The sequence below is a fragment of the Lynx canadensis genome, chromosome B4 (assembly GCF_007474595.2).
Source record: "Lynx canadensis isolate LIC74 chromosome B4, mLynCan4.pri.v2, whole genome shotgun sequence".
NCBI lineage: Eukaryota > Metazoa > Chordata > Mammalia > Carnivora > Felidae > Lynx > Lynx canadensis.
The window spans coordinates 42559315-42579304 of record NC_044309.1 but is presented as its reverse complement, the minus strand read 5'-3'; the positions used below and the strand labels follow the sequence as shown (position 1 = coordinate 42579304).

The window sequence follows — 19990 nt, the reverse complement described above, 5'->3', positions numbered from 1 at the left end:
AGGAGCTACAATATGGTAAATCAAACTGAAAAGGTAGCAGGGACCTTGCCCTGGGCGGGTGGGGGAGTGATCCGTAGGGGGGTTAAGTTTTGTTTTGTTTTTTTCTGTAGTTGGCTGGAAGCTACTGAAGGATTTTGAGTAGGATGGTGATATAAATACAGTATGGACGTCTTAATCAGCGTAGGATGAATTTCAGAGAGCAAAGACTAGAGGGGAAAGGAAGGAAGAAAGCACAAGAGAGAAAAGCAGAATTCTCATTCAGGAAAGGAAACAACGGTGATTTATGGAGTGTGCAAAGCAACGCTCTAAGGCTTTTCATTTCATCTGTGTGATAAACATGTATCGCTACTTTTATGTGTACTAGACTCTCATAAAGAAACTTACTCAAGGCAGCGGCAGGCACTGTGTGGCCAAACCAGGACTTAAAGCCGATTTTGTGTTCCAGGAAGGACAAAAACACAGCAAAGCACAAATGAAAAAAGACAAGCCTGTGATGTCATATGTACATTCAGAATTTTTATTTCAAAACAAAGAACCACAGTAACATTAATAATAGAAAATCCATTTGGAAATATTCACAATCCGGTCGCTGCGAAATGGGAAGACTTCCACCTGCTAACTGCCAACCCACTGTTTTTGAGGAGCCAGAAGTAGAAGGGCGGTTAGAGGAAGTCACCTGTTCAAAGCCCCATTCCAAAAGCTCTGTGAGTTTTGTTTTGTTTTTTTTTTTTTTTTCCAGCGGCTCAACGACCAGAGGGAACAGTGAGAACTGGGAAGTAAAATACTGTCATAGGCAAGGGTTTGGCTAAAGGGCCTGAACTGTGTAAGCACCAAGGAGAGAGAGGGTGATCAAGCAACATATGAAAGAGGGAAGACAGAGTAAATGTCATGGGGTCCAGTCTCCATTTATTCAAATACTGGGAAACTAGAGGATTTGTGGAGGTGTCCGTGAGCTGGGGCGAACAGAAACCCCTCCATCTCATCTAATTCCCCGAAATGCTCCAGAGTTAGAAGTCTTCAGTTTGTTTCTTTGTCCTCTTAAAAGAAAGGCCTCCCACTACCCCATGACTCCCCTCCAACGACCTCCAGAGGCCACATGTCCTGATCTCACACTTCTTTCCTACTCCCACTGTCTGGGTCTAGGGTGAGATGGAATCTACCACCAGTAGTCTCCTTAAGGAATTCTCCCCCATCTCTCCAACAGGGAAAGGTAGCCAGATGAGACTGAACTGTATAAAGTCTGGAAGAAAACCATAGATGCAAATTCCACCCAGAAGAGGCAGTGTTCTCTGTATATAGAGAGATGAGTTTTAACACATTCTGTTCGAAAGGGGGGGCTGTAGAACACGGAGGAAACAAGTTACCAATAAACTACCTCACCCAGAGCAAAGTGTCAGTGCACATACATTCATACTCTCTCAAGTGTGGGTTACACTGCACATTTACTCATAACTGTCTCAAATGTACGGCCCCGAAGGGCACTTGACGTAACACTATGGAAATATGGCAACAGATGAACACACATGCAATGACCTTAAAGCGACAACATATAGTTCAACTGGATAATAATCGTTCAGGAAAAGACCCACCCCCAGAGCTGAGGTTACAAATTCAAGGTAGTTACCAACATTCTCCTCTGAATTCTTTTAAAGCTATGGCTTAAAACAAAATAAAAATCAACAACTAAAATCTCCTAAAGAATAACATTTAGAAATACTGAACCTCTACCAAGAACCAATATTTTGGGATGCTCATTGGGAAGGCTCTCCCACCAGGCAGGTGGTAGGAGCTCATTAAAAAAACAAAATACAAAAAAGTGAGTCCACTACAAGGGGAGGGAGTTGTTTGGTCCAGCGAGGGGAGACAGGACTGCTAGAAACAGCCTTCCCTTCTCCGGACTCCAACCAAAATTAGAACCCGTTAACCACCATTAACTACAATGCCCATCTCAATAATAACCCGAGATTTCAAGTAACACTACATAAAATCTTAAACAAAGAAAAAAGTTCCAAAGGTAACCAGTAGCTTCTTAATACAGGCACATGACTTCTCTGAGAAATGTAACTTGAGAGTTTCCACCTGAAGGACAGAAATCGCTGAGAGGCAACGCGCAACGTTCACGCACCCCATCGTACCCCCTCCGATAACACATTACTTTTCTCCGCAAATCTTCCCTTGTTGCACCTTGACCTCGCCAGTATCGAATCTTCTACCCTATAAACCTCTCTTTAAGCGCCTCCCTCTAACCTCAATTTCCTTACGTTTCCATTATTTGGTAAAATTACTTCACACTTAAAAAAATAAATATTTATGCAATAAAACCAGAAGGTAAAAATAAATAAAACTCAAGTTAATCTGCTCTGCAGAGAGCTGTATGGAAGCGAGGAAGGTGCTCGTATTTAATCCCTCTCTGCCCTCCACACTCCTGTAGATCTGCTTCCTGGTAAGTCTGGGGTCAGGGAAACTGTACCTCACTCTTACTCCCCTGTAGGCCCTTGTGGGGCCATAGCAGAAGCCAAGGGAGGAAGAGGTGGCAATGTTGTCATGAGCCAAGTGGCCAGTCCCTCCGGAGATGAAGCTAGGTTCACTTGGTCTCTTCTACACGGAAGAGAAACGTCCAAGAACTGAAATGTTTCGAAAGCCATTGAAGATACAACTAAGTCCAGCATTGGGCTCCTCTGAGTGCTCATGGTGTGTGAGGGAAGAGAAAGGAATCAAGTAGCAGCATTCGGAAACAGTCCTGGGTTCCAACCTGATGAGGTCTCTCCCTCCTCTGGGGAGAGGTTGCTTTTCCGTGTTGGGAGGGAGGCGGGGGGGAGGCACGGCTCAGACGCTGGTGGTCTCCTTCACGGGCTGGATGCTGTTCATCTCCACGATGGGGCCTTTCTCACCTCTGACAGCCTCCCTCGCCTGCCCTTCGAAGGCTCGTGTGATTTCCTCGAAAGTCCTGCCACGGGTCTCAGGGACTTTGAAGAAGGTGAAGATCAGGAAGATAACAAGGAAGCCGGTAAAGATGATAAAAACGTAGGCTCCTAAATAGAACTAGTGAAAAGATAAAAAAAAAAAAAAAAAAAAAAAGAGCATCAGGGCCAAATCTGGTCGTGGCCAAACTCGTTTCCGTGCCGTCCATTTCTAGTAGGCTCCAAGACGTAACCTCTCCACGTTTAACAAGAACATCAAGGCTTCCTCAGAGATTTACGATGCCCTTGCTAACTTACTAGATTTCTCTGCAATTTTGAGCCGTTCTTTTTCCTCTTCACTAAAGTTCCCTGCTTCTAAATACCTACGGAGTAGTTTAGGACTGTTGAAGATGATTTTTAAAATCCAGGTTTCTGGGGCGCCTGCACGGCTCAGGTGGTTCAATGTCCCACTTTTGATTTTGGTTCAGGTCCTGGTCCCAGAGTCATGGGACTGAGCCCCGCATCAGGCTCGGTACTTAGGCTAGAGTCTGCTCAAGATTCTTGCTCTTTCCCTCTGTCCCTCCCCTGTGTGTGCTCTCTCTCTGTCACTCTCTGTTAAGTACAATTTAAATAAAACAAAATCAGATCAAATCTGGGTTTCTGAAAGACTCACAGAAATAGGAACTGCTTTCCAGAAGTCCACTGCAAGTTCCTTTATTTAAGGAACCAACTCCAGGTTATTTTAGAATAGGAGCTGTCTCATCCATTCATTGACATCCCTTTGTGTAGTGAGCCTTTAAGGTCACGGAGTCATGAATGCGAACTCAAATTATGGATTTAAGTGTTGGTTTGGAATCCCTGGAGGCTTAAAACTATCATTGTTTCTAGGCAGAACTATGCCTGTAATCACCTCGGACTAGTGGTCTTTTAATAAAAGTTCCCAGTTTTAGGGTGCCTGGGTGGCTCAGTTGGTTAAGTGTCTGATTCTTGATCTCAGCTCAGGTCATGATCTCATCGTTTGCGGACTTGAGCCCCGCATCGGGCTCTGCGCTGACAGCACGAAGCCTGCTTGGGATTCTCTCTCTCTCAGCACCCCCTCACCCATGCACGTGTTCTCTCTCTCTTTCTCTCTCTGGGGGGCGGGGAGGGGTGGGTTCCCAGTCTTACCCTCCTGCTTCAATCCTTTTTTGCCATCATTCTTTCTTTTTCTATATGCCATTGAAAATAAGAAAGAAAATCTGTTTTAGAACACTTGATATCTAACCCTCTGTGGTGTCAGGAAACAGATTTTAAACCTGTTGGCTTAGGTGAGCTGGTTTTGAGACTGGCTAGGTGAATTTCGTTTTCTTTCTTTCTTTTTTGAGAGAGAGGGAGAGGGAGAGGGCACAAGTGAGTGAGGGGCAGACAGCGAACCCCCACAAGGGGCAGAGAAAGAGGGAGAGAGAAGCAGGGCTCACCCAAAGTGGGGCTCGAGCTCACCTGATGTCGGAATGGAACTCGTGAACCATGAGATCATGACCCGATGCTTAACGACGGAGCCACCCAGGCGCCCCTAGGGGAGATTCGTTGTAATTTACTTACTGCAGCTGAAGGGAAGAGTAGCCCCACCAGAAAGTTGGAGGTCCAGTTCGAACAACCAGCCACTGCCATGGCAGCTGGGCGGGGTCCCTGGCTGAAGAGTTCGGCCACAATAAACCAGGGAATGGGGCCTGGGCCAATTTCAAAGAAGGCCACGAAGACCAAGATAGCAGCAATACAGACAAAACTCATCCAATTATAGTTATCCTATATGAGAAAGGAACAAAGGCAAGTAAGTACTAAAAGACAGCACAACCTGGCTAGGATCTAGTCTCCCAGAGACGAGGACCTACTGAACACGAAAAGCTCCCTGTGCCGGGGTCCAATGGGGTTACTGGACTATCTAGCCAAAAGCCCTGGGTTTTTGAATCCCAACCTTGTGCTCACTTCACACACAGGTCATTTTCACGTTGAGATCATTTCACATTGAGATCATTTCACTGTCCGTAAAATGGGAGTCATTATTACTTCAAGATTACTTTAAGAATTAAATTACGTAGGGTATTTTACAAGCCACATGTTATACGGATACAAGAATGGTAACAGCTTAACTACCTATCTCTGATGATCCACTTTTCTTAAAACTCTGGGCATGTGACCTTACGGATCTTCCCACCTGTGTCACGGAGGGTCACCTGTAACCTCTTCTACCCGCCTCCCCCCGCCCCCCTTCTTTTCCTCCAAGGGCACTCACCTTTAGCAACAAGGAGATGGTCATGAGGATGGAACAAAAGCCATCCCTCCAAGGCCAATCATATGCAGGGTCCTCCTCCCTGCCCTTTCCACCAGAAACAGCTATAAGGAGAATAACAGAACATGAAATTTCTGCTCTCCCTTTCGTGAAAACGCCGCATGAGTTACCCGAATCTGCCTTCCCAATGGCAGGATACTTGTTATGGTCACCCTGCCCATTTTAGTTCCAAGCTCAAAGCATCCCTGCACACCTCCCTCCTTCTCATGCACTTCCTGTTTGCTTGGAGGGAGTGAAGCCTACTTACACCCATCACTCCATAGCTTTTCTTTCCCCGAAGAACAGGCCAAAAAGGTTTAGGTGATGGTAGGGAGGTGGAAGGCCGTGAAACCCATCTTTGAACATGTGTAGTAAGAACTGCCCCCCACCGGCCCGGCCCCCACAAACTACCAAAGCACCCAACTTACAGAAACGACGGTGAAGATGGTATTAACCACACCCGCACCAATGGTGGCGTAGATTGGCTCCTCGACGCCCGCATCTTTGAAGATGCCTGTTGAGTAATAGAACACCTAGTGGGAAACAAAAGATGCAGCTCTGAAACCGCAGTTAAACAGAGAACCCTCAAAAAATAAATTCGACCGTCCCAGGAGGTTAAGGGGGTCCTTTCTGGGGTTTTCTTGTTCAATCACGGTATCTTTTCTGCAAATGAATTATCTTCTGAATCTTACCTCTATTCTCTTCTTAGTTCTTGTCAATTCTAGCTGCTTGTTTCCATTTTTTCTTGTACGCTGACTCCTTCTGCTCCATTTAAGTCTCTTCCTTAACATCTTTTTTACCAACTTAGATCTAAAGGTTTAAGTCCTATTAATTTTTTCAACTAAGCCTTGTGTGTTTTAAAGTTTTTTTTTTTTTTTTGGTAAGATCTACACCCAGTGTGGGCCTCGAACTCGTGACCCCACGATCAAGAGTCAAATGCCCTTCCAACTGAGCCAACCAGCAGCAAGCCCCTTAAGTAAGCTTCTTCAATAGATAACTACCCTAGGCCTGAAAACAGTGATAGGTACACTGATATTCTAATTTGATGGTGAAGCAATTGAGGAGTAACCTCAAGCCTGCTCATGTAATTAGAAGCAGAACTCGGGCTAGAATTCCTAGCTCTGGGTCCATCCCAAGTGTTTCAGGAAGTAATACCTCCTATCATTTTAACTTTATACTATTCAATAAGCTGCTATTTAACGTGTACGGTTATGTATGGCTGCTACAACTACCATGGTTAAAGAGATGTCAAAATATTGGACTCGGGGCGCCTGGGTGGCGCAGTCGGTTAAGCGTCCGACTTCAGCCAGGTCACGATCTCGCGGTCCGGGAGTTCAAGCCCCGCGTCAGGCTCTGGGCTGATAGCTCAGAGCCTGGAGCCTGTTTCCGATTCTGTGTCTCCCTCTCTCTCTGCCCCTCCCCCGTTCATGCTCTGTCTCTCTCTGTCCCAAAATAAATAACGTTGAAAAAAAAATTAAAAAAAAAAAAATATTGGACTCAGACTTCAAGGTAATAAGGGAACAGTGCCTGGCAGTGTCTAGATCATCTAGGCTCAGTCCCTCAGGTTTGAGTCAAGAGTTTATGATTTCATCCAGAGTGTTTTTCTCTACAGCAAAATTCGTCAGACTTTTTCATGAATATATGCATCTATACTGGGATTTACCTTTCAAGAAACAACTCTTACCACCTCAGATAGAAGCCACGTATATTTGTATTTTTTAAAATAAGACTAAGGCTGTGCTTTTTACATTTTTTATTTTTTTTAAGTGTACTTATTCTTGAGAGATAGAGATAGAGCGCAAGCAGGGGAGGGGGAGAGAGAGAGAGAGACACAGAATCCGAAGCAGGCTCCAGGCTCTGAGTTGTCAGCACAGAGCCCGACGCGGGGCTCGAACTCGTGAACTGCGAGATCATGACCTGAGCTAAAGCCGGATGCTTAACCGACTGAGCCACCCAGGCACCCCAAGGCTGTGCTCTTAATAAATTTTTTTTCTTAAAGTTTATTTATTTTGAGAGTGCATGTGGGGGAGGGGCAGAGAGGGAGGGACAAAGAATCCCTACCAGACTCTGTGCTGTCAGCATGGAGGCCAGTGTGGGGCTCGATCCCACAAACCATGAGATCATGAGCTAAAATCAAGAGCAAGATGTTCAACCGACTAAGCCAGACAGGTGCTACAAGGCTGTGCTTTTGGAAGCAGATCTGCGGGCTCTTGGCTTAGTCGGTAGAACATGTGACTCTTGATCTCAGGCTTAGAGTTCAAGACCCACGTTGGGTGTAGTTTACTTAAAAAAAAAAAACAAAAGAAACTAGGGCGACTAGCCGGCTCAGTCAGTAGAGAATGCAGATCTTGATCTCGGGGTTCTGAGTTCAAGTCCCATTTTGGGTGTAGAGATTAGTTAAAAATAAAATCTTCAAAAAAGGCAGGCAGGCAGGCAGGAAGGAAGGAAGGAAGGGAGGAAGGAAAAAAGATTTGTAGTATCATCCCAATCAAAAATTGCTGCTTTAGAAGAGAAGGGGGAGCTAAGACTGCTAAAAAAAATTCCAATAATACTTAATATTATAAAGCTTGTGAGAAAAGACATTTGAACAGTTAAACCTAGCAATGAATAGTTATGGCAATACTCTCTCTTATCTAAAAGCCTATACAACAAAAACCTAATACATATGTACACATCTCAAGGAAAGTTCTTACAGTCAAATTACCTTGCTATTTGCTATCAAGCGGGATTCAAGCTAACTCGTACATCATCTCACCCTCAAGCAGTTTTACTCTGCTAGGTAAATGCTACCCAACCTCTGACCCTCTGCCTTTTCTAAGGAAATTAGAAAACACCGTCTACTCAAATGTAGGTTGAAAAAGTGTTTTCACACATCATTTCCTGAAGTGGGAGGAGTCTGTACTCCAGAGTGCTAATTTATCATTTGTAATTTTTCCAAGAGTGGGCTTTTTCTGATCCTGCTCTACAGGGCCCGCATTGGAGCCTAAATTATGCATGCTGGGTGCGAGTGAGGCACCTAGGGTGCACAATTTAAGGAGGCGCTCATGCTTACGACCACTGACTTGCACCTCGATGCCTCACTCTAGTCCCAGCCCTGCTATTCTGGAAAGTCTTCAGAGTGTATTTTACTACAGTGATTTTTTTTTTAATTAAAAAACACACATATATATATATATATGTACACACATACAAATATACATATGTATACACAAATATACATATACATATATATATTTTTTTAAGTAACCTCTATAACCAGCGTGGGGCTTGAACTTACAACCCCAAGATCAAGAGTTGCATGTTATACAACTGAGCCAGCCAGGTGCCCCTGCAGTGATTTTTAAAGCGACAAAATTTGAGAACGAGATTCACTGAACTATCTTTCCTCCCAATTTCTGATATTACATCCTCCAACCCTGCCTGAGAAGCACTGCTATTTCAGATACAAGCAACCTTCTTGGCGTGTTACGGAGAAAAGGCCAGAGGCCAACTTGCTATAAAATGATCTAATCATATTGATCAGAGAGTGATGAGAGAGGCACCGGGGGCGGGGGGGGGGGGCGCTCAGTGATTGAGCGTCCGACTTGGCTCAGGTCGTGATCATAGTTTGTAAGTTCGAGCCCAGCGCAGGGCCTCTGCTATCAGCATGGAGCCTGCTTCGGCTCTAAGTAACCCCCCCCCACCCCCACCGCCCCTCCCTAGCTCTCTCTCTCAAAATAAATACACATTAAAAAAAGAAAGAAAAGACTGGTCAGAAGCTCTCAAGGCATTCATCTGAAATTTAAAGAGGCAGGACAGCAGTGTGTCTCAATTACAATATTTTATCTGCAAATGGATACAAGGTAGGGGAATAAATACCCTCTCTTACACACCGAAGACTCAAATGCTGAAGGTGATTACATGCATAGAATATAAGTTACCTGCCAACTGTCAGCTTCCATTTTGCTCCCCACTTTAAACGATCAGAGTCACTATTCTAGTTGTAAACATACATATAGAATAGTACATGTATACCTCTTGAATGGATTGCCTCATTATTCCCCTGGGCTTTACTATGCTTTCTAGACTGTAAAGTCCCGGGGAAAAAAAGCCACAGCAGTAAATTCTTGGATCTACTTTAGTTGTATGGCTTACATTATCTTTGATGACAAGAGATAAGACTGAGCAGAGTTAGGGGCACCTGGGTGGCACAGCTGGTTAAGTGTCTGACTCTTGATTTCAGCTTGGGTCATGATCTCATGGTTTCTGGGTTCGAGCCCTGCATCGGGCTCTGCGCTGACCTCGCAGAGCCTGCTTGGGATTGTCTCCTTCTTCTTTGCCCTTCATGCACTCTCTCTCTCTCTCTCTCGCTCTCAAAATAAATAAAAATTAAAAAAAAGATTGACCAAAGTTAAAGACAACCAGCAATAAAAAAATGAGTGGGTCAGAAAGAGGATTAATGAAAAGTAGATAAATTTGTAATGTCCTATATACTGAAAAAAATTTGGAAGAGGACAAATGTGAACCACAAGTTCCAAGACTAAAGGTGATGAATTTTTTGTTTGAATTTATCTTATTTTTCCACATGGAAAACATGTGCTGCAGACAGAATCTTAAAGCAATAAAACAGGGGCGCCTGGCTGGCTCAGTCAGGGGAGCGTTTGGACTCTTGATCTCAGAGTTGTGAGTTCGAGCCCCACGTCGGGTGTAGAGATTACTTAAATAAATGAACTCTAGTAATAAGGAAATAAAACCAACACTAAGCCAGAGCCTGGATTACCAACATTTTGGAGTGGCCGCCATGTGGCGAGCGTCGTGGGGTGACCACGCCAGCACTGGCACCGCGGTCAGGGGAGTTAAGTGCAACGTGGTCCCGCCCCCTCAGATGTGGAGCAGATACTCACCGCGTTGATTCCAGAGAGCTGCTGGGAGAGCTGGAGCATGATGGAAATGATAATGGGCTGCTGGTAGCTGGGCGATCTGAAGAGCTCAGCACCGTGGGTTGCTTTTCTTGTGCCATCCTAGCACTCTCATCTTTCATCTCCTGGATGTCCTGAGTCACATCCGGGGTGCCCCACAATCGCTGGAGGACTGGTAAAACAAGCAAACCAAGGATTAAGGTTAAGGTGCTGACCCAAGGTCATTTTCCCCGTAACAGCTGGGAAGAGGCCACGCGAGACGAGCCTTGGCTAGCATCTGTGCCTTAATCGGCTTCTCTCTTAATTTTTTTTTAAGTGTTTATTTATTTTTGAGAGGGGGGGTGGGCAGAGAGAGGGGGGACAGAGGCCTCTGCACTGACAGGGCTGACAGCAGTGAGCCGATGTGGGCTTGAACTCACAAACCACGAGATCATGACATGAAGTCGGACACTCAAGCCCTCCCCCCTTTTTAATTCTCACATCACTCTTTAGGGGTCGAATTGAGGGGTGCCTGGGTGGCTCAGCCAGCTGAGCGTCCGACTTAGGCTCAGGCCATACATGAACTCACAGCTCATGAGTTTGAGCCCGGCGTCGGGTTCTGTGCTGACAGCCTGCTTCGGATTCTGTGTCTCCCTCTCCCTCTGCCCCTCCCCTGATTGTGCGCGCTCTCTCTCTCTTAAAAATAACATTAAACAGAATTTAAAAACAAAAAAAGAAAGAGAGAAGAAAAGAAAGTTTCTGACATGAGAGCCATCAGGAAACCTTTCACTCGGTTCTGAGGGGCAAGGGAAAGGAGAGGACAGACCCAACACCCTCGTCCTGAAACAAACCGCAGCCCTAAAATTCCTACAGTGAGGGTGTGAGGGATACTCACTGTCCTTGGCGTTCTCCTCTTCCTTTCTGTTAATGAGCAAGAATCGAGGACTCTCCGGGCAGAAGGGAAGGGCTGCGCTTTGTAGGATCGCGGGAATGATGGTGAAGCCCAACAGCAGGGGCCAAAGCTCTTCTGTCCCCAGGATGACTTTCAGGCCAAAGATCTGGAAGCCAGGCAAAGAGGCTACCATAAATCTCATCCTTTCCGAGCCACGGTGGATTAAAAACGAAATTCGGAAAACCCTCCATACTTTTACCACAGGAAAAGAAAAACTCTGTTTCTTCCCCTTTCTCTACCCTCCCTTGCTTCCGAAGCTGTCTGAGTTGTAGTAATGATACCTGAAACTTACGTAGTTGAATGGGTGCTAGAGATTCAGGACTACTCTATGTTAACTCATTTAGGGAGCCATGAAACTGATATTCAGGAAGTACCTGAGCCACGAGAATCCCGACGACGATGCCCAGCTGGTTGAGAGTACCAAAGGCCCCCCGCAAGGCGGTAGGCGAGATCTCACCAATGTACATGGGCACAAAACCTGTGCAGAGGCCGCAGAAGAGGGCCGATAATCAATCGCCCAGGATCAGCATTTCAAACCGACTTGGGCTATTTTGCAGAACCCCATAAGGGCAGCACCAGCGACAGCCAACAGGTTGACGATGAGCATCGAATTGCGCCTGAAAGGTTAAATGAAAACACAAGAGAAATTAGCAAAATAGGCCCAGTCTCTCTCCTTCTTTCCTTGTCTTTTCACCCTTCTCCAGCCTTATTACGTACCTTCTCTTTTTGGTCTAACTTTTCCTTTTTCTGTTATCAGAACATTTCTAGCTGGGATAACCAGGATCGGCGGTTCTTACGCCTCTGTGTGCATAAAATCACCTAGAGAACTTGTTTAAGATTCTCCTAACGCCCCAGCTGTCGCCAGAATCGCAGTAACCACAAAGGCCAGTAGTTCCCAAAGTTGGCCACAGACTAACAGCATCAGCTAGAGATCTGCAACAAATTAAAATTGTCCCATCCACCCATTTATGCACTCATTAGGGTGGAGCCCAGCAATCTGATCCCCAAAGCAGTCCAGGTGATTTCATTCAATGAGAAGGTTGAGAACCACCGCCCTGGGCAATTCTCCTACCCTGGTCCAACACATTCTAGAGAAATTTTTGGACCAGTACGATCTCTTTATGCTTCTTACTGGTCTCGTTATACCGTAACTGCTTAGATGTCACCAACAAGTAACAAGATAGAGTTCAGACACATGTTTTTCTATTTGTAAAAAGCAGACCGCCTTTCATGCTCGCCTTCTCTAGGCTAGCCTGTGGGGAGGCCGTCGACAATTAGATTGAGAGCCAGCATAAAATAATAAATTGCTGCATTGTGCGTTAGATGTGGGAGGCAAAGCCACTGGAACAGCTAAAGGATGACAAGGTAAGAGGTTAACACTGAAAAATTACCGCAGATGTTGGGAAGAACCAACTCTAGATTCTCCCCTCGGGAGGCCCACTGGAATTACCCAGGGGAGCTTTGAAATCCTGGGGAGATCTTAAAGGTACATCCCAAACCATCCCTCATTCTCTCTTTTGCCTTTCTCTGCATTCCTTTCCCTGGGTCCCCACCTCTCCCTAGGAGAGAGGTTCTTTCTCTCAAGAGAAGAACAATTGGAAGAAAGTCACGTGAATTGGGAGGTGCACATTAAAATTTCAGTGACTTTAGTTGACACAAGGTGCCCTCGACAATGCAAGCCAAACGATGATCAAATAAAACCGGTTGCTTTAATTTTTTAAAAAGTTGAATTCCATTTGTGTTTCCAGGACATTTCATTAGCAGACGAAATGGTTCCTTCACCAGAATACTGGAAGTATTCTGCTAAGACATTTTAATCAAGTTAGCACAGAATGAGGAGATTCGATTTTCTTTTGGGGGAGGGGGAATGTCAGTTCAGTTATTTGGCCATTGTCCACACGTGCCACAGACCAAGGATTAGAAAAACGTTTCCTCCGATCCGGCTTTGTAAACTAATGCAAACATCTGCACGAGACCCCAAAGTTTTTAAGAAAAGCAAACAACTTCTGACCTTGTGAATATAAACAGGTTTCTGGGAATTCCACAGTGCACTTTATTAGGGAATCCTGAATTAGCTTATGCTGGACTGCCAAAGGCTAATCTCTTGACGGGCAACACGGCTTCAAGCAAGGGCAGTCCTATTCAGTGCCTGTTGGACTAAGCTTGCCTTGATCAGATTGGGGAATGCTCTCATTCAAATACATCCTTACCTCCTCCCCCTCCCTTTTTTTTTTTTTTTTTAAGTTTTTATTTACTTAGAGAGAGAGAGAGAGAGGAGAACGAGCGGGGAAGGGCAGAGAGAGAAGGACAGAGGGTCCTCCCAAAGCAGGCACTGTGCTGACAGCAGTAGGAAGCCCGGACGTGGGGCTCAAACTCAGGAACCATGAGATCTTAACCTGAGACGGACGCTTAACGGGCCACCCAGGCGCCCCATAGCCTCTCCATCCTGATTCTCAATACCTGTTCTCAATGCAACCAGCATAGCCTCCTTCTTTGCCCAGTTTCTAGTCAATACCTGCCAAAGCGGTTGACAAAGAGTCCAACGGAGAAGGAGCCAATCATACCACCGACGGAGAAGATGGCCACAGCCAAAGACCAGAGGGAGGAGTGATTAACACCTCATCGCGAGGGTTGTTGTGTGTTTATCAAAGTGTTGTTGAGAAAGTCCTTTATGATCTGCAAATTAAAATGGTGGGTGGGCAGGCAGACTGTTACACTTGAATGAGAGAAGGGACAAATATGGGCGATCTTCTCCTCCCTAAGAAAACAGCATTACGATTACTTTATAGGTAGAGAATCCAGTGAGTGAACAGATGGATTGGAAGAGACCCAGAACATACTGGAGTTAATGGCAGCTCCAAAAAGAACAAGCTTGATTTGTCCTGAAAATCCCAGTAGGTAGTAGCACCGATATTCAGTGACTACCCCCAAGTCCTGGGGTAGAACCCCCCACCTCCCCATTTTCCCACCATCACGACAGGGTGAGAGGAGAACAGGTCCAGTCACGGGTTTAAGGAGCAACTGAGTTTTTGCTTTAATGATTCAGCTATAGACTTCCCCACCATTATTCTGCCTCTTCAGCCTTAGCCGAGCTAGGCACCAAGTTTGACTGAAATTCTCACTCTTGAAACCCTACTTCAAGGAATAATTTCCCTATTCCAAATTCTAACCCTTAACTCTAGTTTCCGGCACTCACCATCTCGGGAGCATTGATGACTCCGTGTTGTAGCCAAACTGGAAAGAGCCTATCGTAGCGATGGAGATGGCAAAGATCAGCGGCGCCGTGACCTGGGTGGGGAGGGAGAGAAGGGGAAAAAAAAACAGTCCTTAAAACTCTCGATTGAGTACTAGGAGCACTTGGCTATGAGCAGTATGCAAAGAACAAAACTTAATGACATTTAGGTAACGAATGGGGAACACAAAACAACAGGTTGTACTGAAGAACTTATCCAGAGATGTGCAGACCATTACGTAAACTTGGGAGAAGTGGCAAGATACTATGGGAAGAAAGTTAAGGGGACCTGGGTTAATTGGTTTGAAAGTATTAAAAAAAAAACTGCCCCAGATAAAAGCAAGCATAGACCTGGGGCTTCCTGGAAGTGGATTATTTTGGAAACAGTGTCTCTCCTGTACCCCAGATCCCACTGAAGCCCAGAGTTGTGGTGGTGGTGTCCTCATCACTGGGCTGTTCTTATCTCTCGAGATAATGTAATCTACAGCATCTACCCACAGGTATCCAGGTCCGATTGAAATTCTTCCTGTTTACTTGATAACGTACCGCTGCCCCCATCCAGCAGGGGGCGTGCACTAGCTCCCTTCCATCCCAACACTGGGGAGACAAGGTGGGGAGGAGGGAGTCGTCTTTCACCTTGCTGGAGTTAATTCAAGTGTTATCTGAAATTTCCAGCTCGAGGTAAGCCTAATTGTTAAGCCTGAAGACATCTTCTGCAGCGCTCTCCCAGTCCTTCCTTTCCTTGAACCCCCTCCCTGTCCGATTAGACCGAGTGGCTGGCTAGGAGTTTCCGTTCTCCAAGCTGACCTTGTACCCTAGGCAAACTAGCCTAAGTACCCGAGTGCCCCACCCGCCCCGTACACAGCTCTTTCTGCTTAATCCTTTTCCCATCAGTAAGCACCTCTTCTTTTCTGCCTCACCTCATCATTTACTATCCTGAGGGCCTTTTCCTCCCCGCCCCCCATCTTCATCCCTTCTCTTATTTTCATTTATTTTCAAATAAGTTTACGTTGGTGATGATGCTTTTCTCCTTGCAAATATTGCATACACAACACACGATGACCTGTTAATGTATCGTGCACTCACAATCGCAATCACAATAAGGGCCACGGGAATTCTATCTCCTTAGTATCCAGGAACTCCTATAGGTTATAGAGCAGATGGCTGAACACTGACCCAGGCCCCCAAACCAATCCCAGGCCTTTTCAAGGTCTAATGCTTCCAGAGGAATCTTTGCGCTCGCTCAGAGACCCACGCTTGTCATCAACACAGCCAGGCAGCCTTAACACTCAACCATCTCATCCTCGCATCCTCAGTGCATGTGATTATGTAACAAAACAAAAACACACACAAAAAACCCCCTGAGAAACACACACAACTTCTCCCGGTGTCTCTCCTACGACGGAAGGTGAGCGGGACGGGGATGAATCCTTGATAGGCTCTAACATCCAGAGTAGTGGCCAAATTGTGGCACTGCAGGCTGGAGAAGCGAAAAGGCCTGAAGACGGCTAGATGACTTAGAATACAAACCCAGCACAGTCATCACCACTGAGTTCGGCCTTTCTGAGTGTGCCCCGCAGGCGCAAAAATAATTGATAATCGTATCATCTCTTACCTTATGTGTCCCCATGGCCCTAATTTAATTCTTTTCCAGTCTTCAATAAAGATCTAGGAGTGGGATCCAGAGCCACCTCTTGCAGTCAGCAAAACCTCCAAAATGTCCTTCTGGGCAGCAAGTTTTCTCCAGGTCCCCAGGACCGCTCCACATGTCCCCCTCACTCTCACCGTTAGAGCTCGCCGGCTTACTTATTTATAATCTCTGCAAAGGGTGGAGCCTGCAAGGGAGACAAGCCCCCCCCCCCCCCCAGCCCCACCCCACACCGCCTCTAGTGATCCCGTGACCTCTCGGAATTTTGTGACCTCAAATTCTACCCCCACCCTAGACGACAACTCCTCCCTCCCCTTGTTTCAAAACCACATCCTTCACCCTCCCCACTCCGTTTTTTAAGCTCGTCCTCCTTCCCTCTTCTAATAGCCGCTATATAGCCTCTTAGTTTCACAGACAAAATGCTACCAGAAAAGGCTGGAGGGAGGGCAAATACACTTTAATTTTTTGCTCTCGGCATCTGCTGGGAATTAAATTAATCTATAAAGAGAGAATAAATGCTATTTATATAAGGCAAAGTTGACTGGGTGCTACTAGCTGAGAGTTAAGGTTGCTTGAAGGAGTGTAAGCAGAAAGATGCATAATGCTATGAATTTATCAGCTGCTTTTTGATTACAGGCTAGATCTACAATCTTGAAGGGGAAGGAAGGGCAGTTTGAGAGAAGAAACGCAAACAAGGGAAGAATTGGACCAGGTTTTGGCTCTCCTTGTCCTCGGATTAGCACAGTCTCTCCCAGGAGGAAGAAAACCTGAGTATCTGGGAGCCAGACCAACTTCCCTGGGGTGCAGGAAGGAAAAAAATCAACTGCGTATGGGACAGGATCCAAACTCCTTAATACGGCATTCACCATACCACCCATTCTGAATCCTACCCATTCTACAATGTTCTGCCTCCACTCTCAGGTTTATAGCGTCTACAGATGGAACAATTACCAAATTCAGTTAAACACGTATTGCTGCACACGCAGTACACGTCAGATTGCTCTCCAAGAAGTTGGGGACTCATCAGTACGTAGGGCAAAAAACTTCCTGGCTTTTAAGGAATTCTTAGCATTTCCCTTCTTCCACTTACCATGTTTGTTAAAAAGGGACAAGCCCAACTGATTCTTACACACTGGAAGAATGATCAATAGCCTATTAATTACGGACTGTGAATTTCTTGAAAGAAAAGAGTGAGATATATCCGATTTCTAAGCCATAGGAGACAATTGACCAAGATGAGTAGGAAAAACAGATAAGAAAAATGTGAACAGAGGAAGATGGAAGGATAATAAGAGGAGAGAGAGAGAGGAGGCTCCAGGGTGAGAGTAAACAAAGAAAACAATTTAGTTCTGATTAAAGAGTTGGGGGAGAGATAGTATCGAGGCTTTGCTGGTGGTGTGTGTGTTGGGGGGTGGATAACACTGGTCAAATTCCTAATGCCCATTAATTTGTAGCCTAGCAACCCCTTCACTATGGGGGAAGAGGGTGCGCAGTGATAGAGCAGTAAATGGACATAATGTTTCTAGTTGGTAAACCAGGGAAAGTGCATCTCTCTTTGGGGTTTTGGTTGAGGGCCTAGAATTCAAACTGATGCTACTGGACCTGAAACAAACCAGAGTATGATGTCTCTCTCTTTTTTACAGCGAGGATATTTTCTAAATCCGACTGTTAGCTGAGAGAACCGAGTATGAGTGAAACGTGACATCCAAGAAAACCTTCCCTGAGGTCACACCTCCCTTCCCCCCACTCACTCCGGGTCCTTCCAGGAAACACTGAGCCTAGAGGCCCCTTTAGTTACCACAGCAACTGAATTGAGCAGCCAAAGGACAAAGAATATCCTGTATGGCAGCGAGGTCCAATGGAAATAGAGTCCAAGCACTTATGTAATATAAAATTTGCCAGTAGCCACATTAAAAATTTTTAAAGAAACGAGAGGGATTAATTTAAAAGTAATTATTTTATTTGACCCACTATAGCCAAAATAATATCATTTCAGTATGACGTCCATCTAACAATTATTACTAAGGTAGTTTACTTTTTTTTCCCCTAAGAAGTCTTTGAAATTCAGTGTATATTTCACATTTAGCATACATCTCCATTTTAGGCTCTAAATGTTCTATAGTTAAAGTAATATGGTGTCTATCAAAACAACTAAGTTGTGTTTGATCGGAAAATATTTTAAATGAATAAAAATAAACAATTCAGCTCTTCAGGTGCATGAGCTACACGTAAATACTCAACAGCTACATGAGGCTCATGGCTGGACCTTGCAACTTAGAGTAAGAGGACCATGATGCCCTGTTTTCCTCTGGTCTTTTCTGCTTGCTTGCTTTCTTTCTTTCTTTCTTTCTTTCTTAAATTTATTCATTTAAATTCAAGTTAGTTAACATACAGTGTAGTATTGGTTTCAGGAGTAGAACCCAGTGATTCATCACTTACGTACAACACCCAGTGCTCATCCAAACAAGTGCCCTCCTCAATGTCCATCACCCATTTTCCCTACCCCTCAACCCCCACCCCCATCAGCCCTCAGTTTGTTCTCTGCATTTAGGAGTCTCTTATGGTTTTGCCTCCCTCTGCGTTTTTATGTTATTATTATTCATATATATTTTTTTGGTTTTGAAAAATTACGTTGCTGCTTCTTTTTTTTAAATTTATTTATTTTTAAATTTACATCCAAGTTAGTTAGCATATAGTGCAACAACGATTTCAGGATAGATTTCTCAATGCCCCTTACCCATTTACCCCATGCCCCCTCCCACACACCCCGCCAACCCTCTGTTTGTTCTCCATATTTAAGACTCTCTTATGTTTTATCCCCCTCCTTGTTTTTATATTATTTTTGCTTTCCTTCCCTTATGTTCATCTTAAAGTCCTCATATGAGTGAAGTCATATGATATTTGTCTTTCTCTGACTAATTTTGCTTAGCATAATACCCTCTAGTTCCATCCACGTAGTTGCAAACAGCAAGGTTTCATTCTTTTTTTTTTAAACGTTTATTTTTGGGACAGAGAGAGACAGAGCGTGAACGGGGGAGGGGCAGAGAGAGAGGGAGACACAGAATCGGAAACAGGCTCCAGGCTCTGAGCCATCAGCCCAGAGCCAGATGCGGGGCTCGAACTCACGGACCGAGAGATCGTGACCTGGCTGAAGTCGGACGCTTAACCGACTGCGCCACCCAGGCGCCCCGGTTTCATTCTTTTTGATGGCTGAGTAATTACTCCATTGTATATATATATACCACATCTTCTTCTTTTTTTATGTTTTCATTTATTTTGAGACAGAGAAAGAGCATGAGCAGGGAGGGGCAGAGAGAGAGTAGGGTGAGACACAAGATCCAAAGCAGGCTCCAGGCTCTGAGCTGTCAGCACAGAGCCTGACACGGGGCTAGAACTCAACGGACTGTGAGATCATGACCTGAGCCGAAGTCATATGCTCAACCGACTGAGCCCACCAGGGCGCCCCTAATACCCTCTAGTTCTATCCATGTAGTTGCGAATGGCAAAATTTCATTCTTTTTGATCGCAGTGAGTAATACTCCTCGTATATATATATACACATCTATCCATTCATCCATCGTGGACATTTGGGCTCTTTCCATACTTTGGCTATTGTTGATAGTGCTGCTATAACACGGGGGTGCCTGTGCCCCTTCGAAACAGCACCCTTAGATAAATACCTAGTATTGTAATTGCGGGGTCGTAGGGTAGTTCTATTTTACTTTTTAAGGAAACTCCATACTGTTCTTCAGAATGGCTGGCAGCAGTTTGCATTCCCATTTATCTTATTTCTTATCTTTGCTTTATTTATTATTGTCTCACAGTGTCCACTCGTGGCTCTAAATCACTTTATCTTTCTTTCTCCTTCTCCTTAGGCTTAGCATGATTATTCTTCAATGTTTTGCAGGGCAAGTGGCACAAATAAAAGTAAAAAGTAGGTCTGTATTACCCCCCTCATTTACCTCAGAGCAGGCTCCGTCATAATTCAGAACACAGTCTTTGGCCCCAGTAATTATTTGTCCAATGGTTAATGAAATAACAAATGTAATCGTGAAGGCGCGGATTTATGTGTC

General features: G+C 45.0%; 1 protein-coding gene across 1 annotated transcript; it reads right to left on the bottom strand.

Annotated features, from left to right (window-relative positions):
- Positions 1-496: 496 nt before the first annotated feature.
- On the bottom strand, positions 497-16076 carry SLC2A3 (solute carrier family 2 member 3). Its single transcript, XM_030321613.1, is given in 14 exon segments — positions 497-3042; positions 4482-4685; positions 5173-5210; positions 5213-5273; positions 5637-5741; positions 10092-10180; positions 10183-10278; positions 10981-11143; positions 11412-11576; positions 11579-11654; positions 13553-13713; positions 14234-14259; positions 14262-14325; positions 15885-16076. Coding segments are annotated over 14 exon segments (1479 nt in total). The 5' UTR covers positions 15900-16076; the 3' UTR covers positions 497-2826.
- Between the last annotated feature and the right edge of the window lie 3914 nt (positions 16077-19990).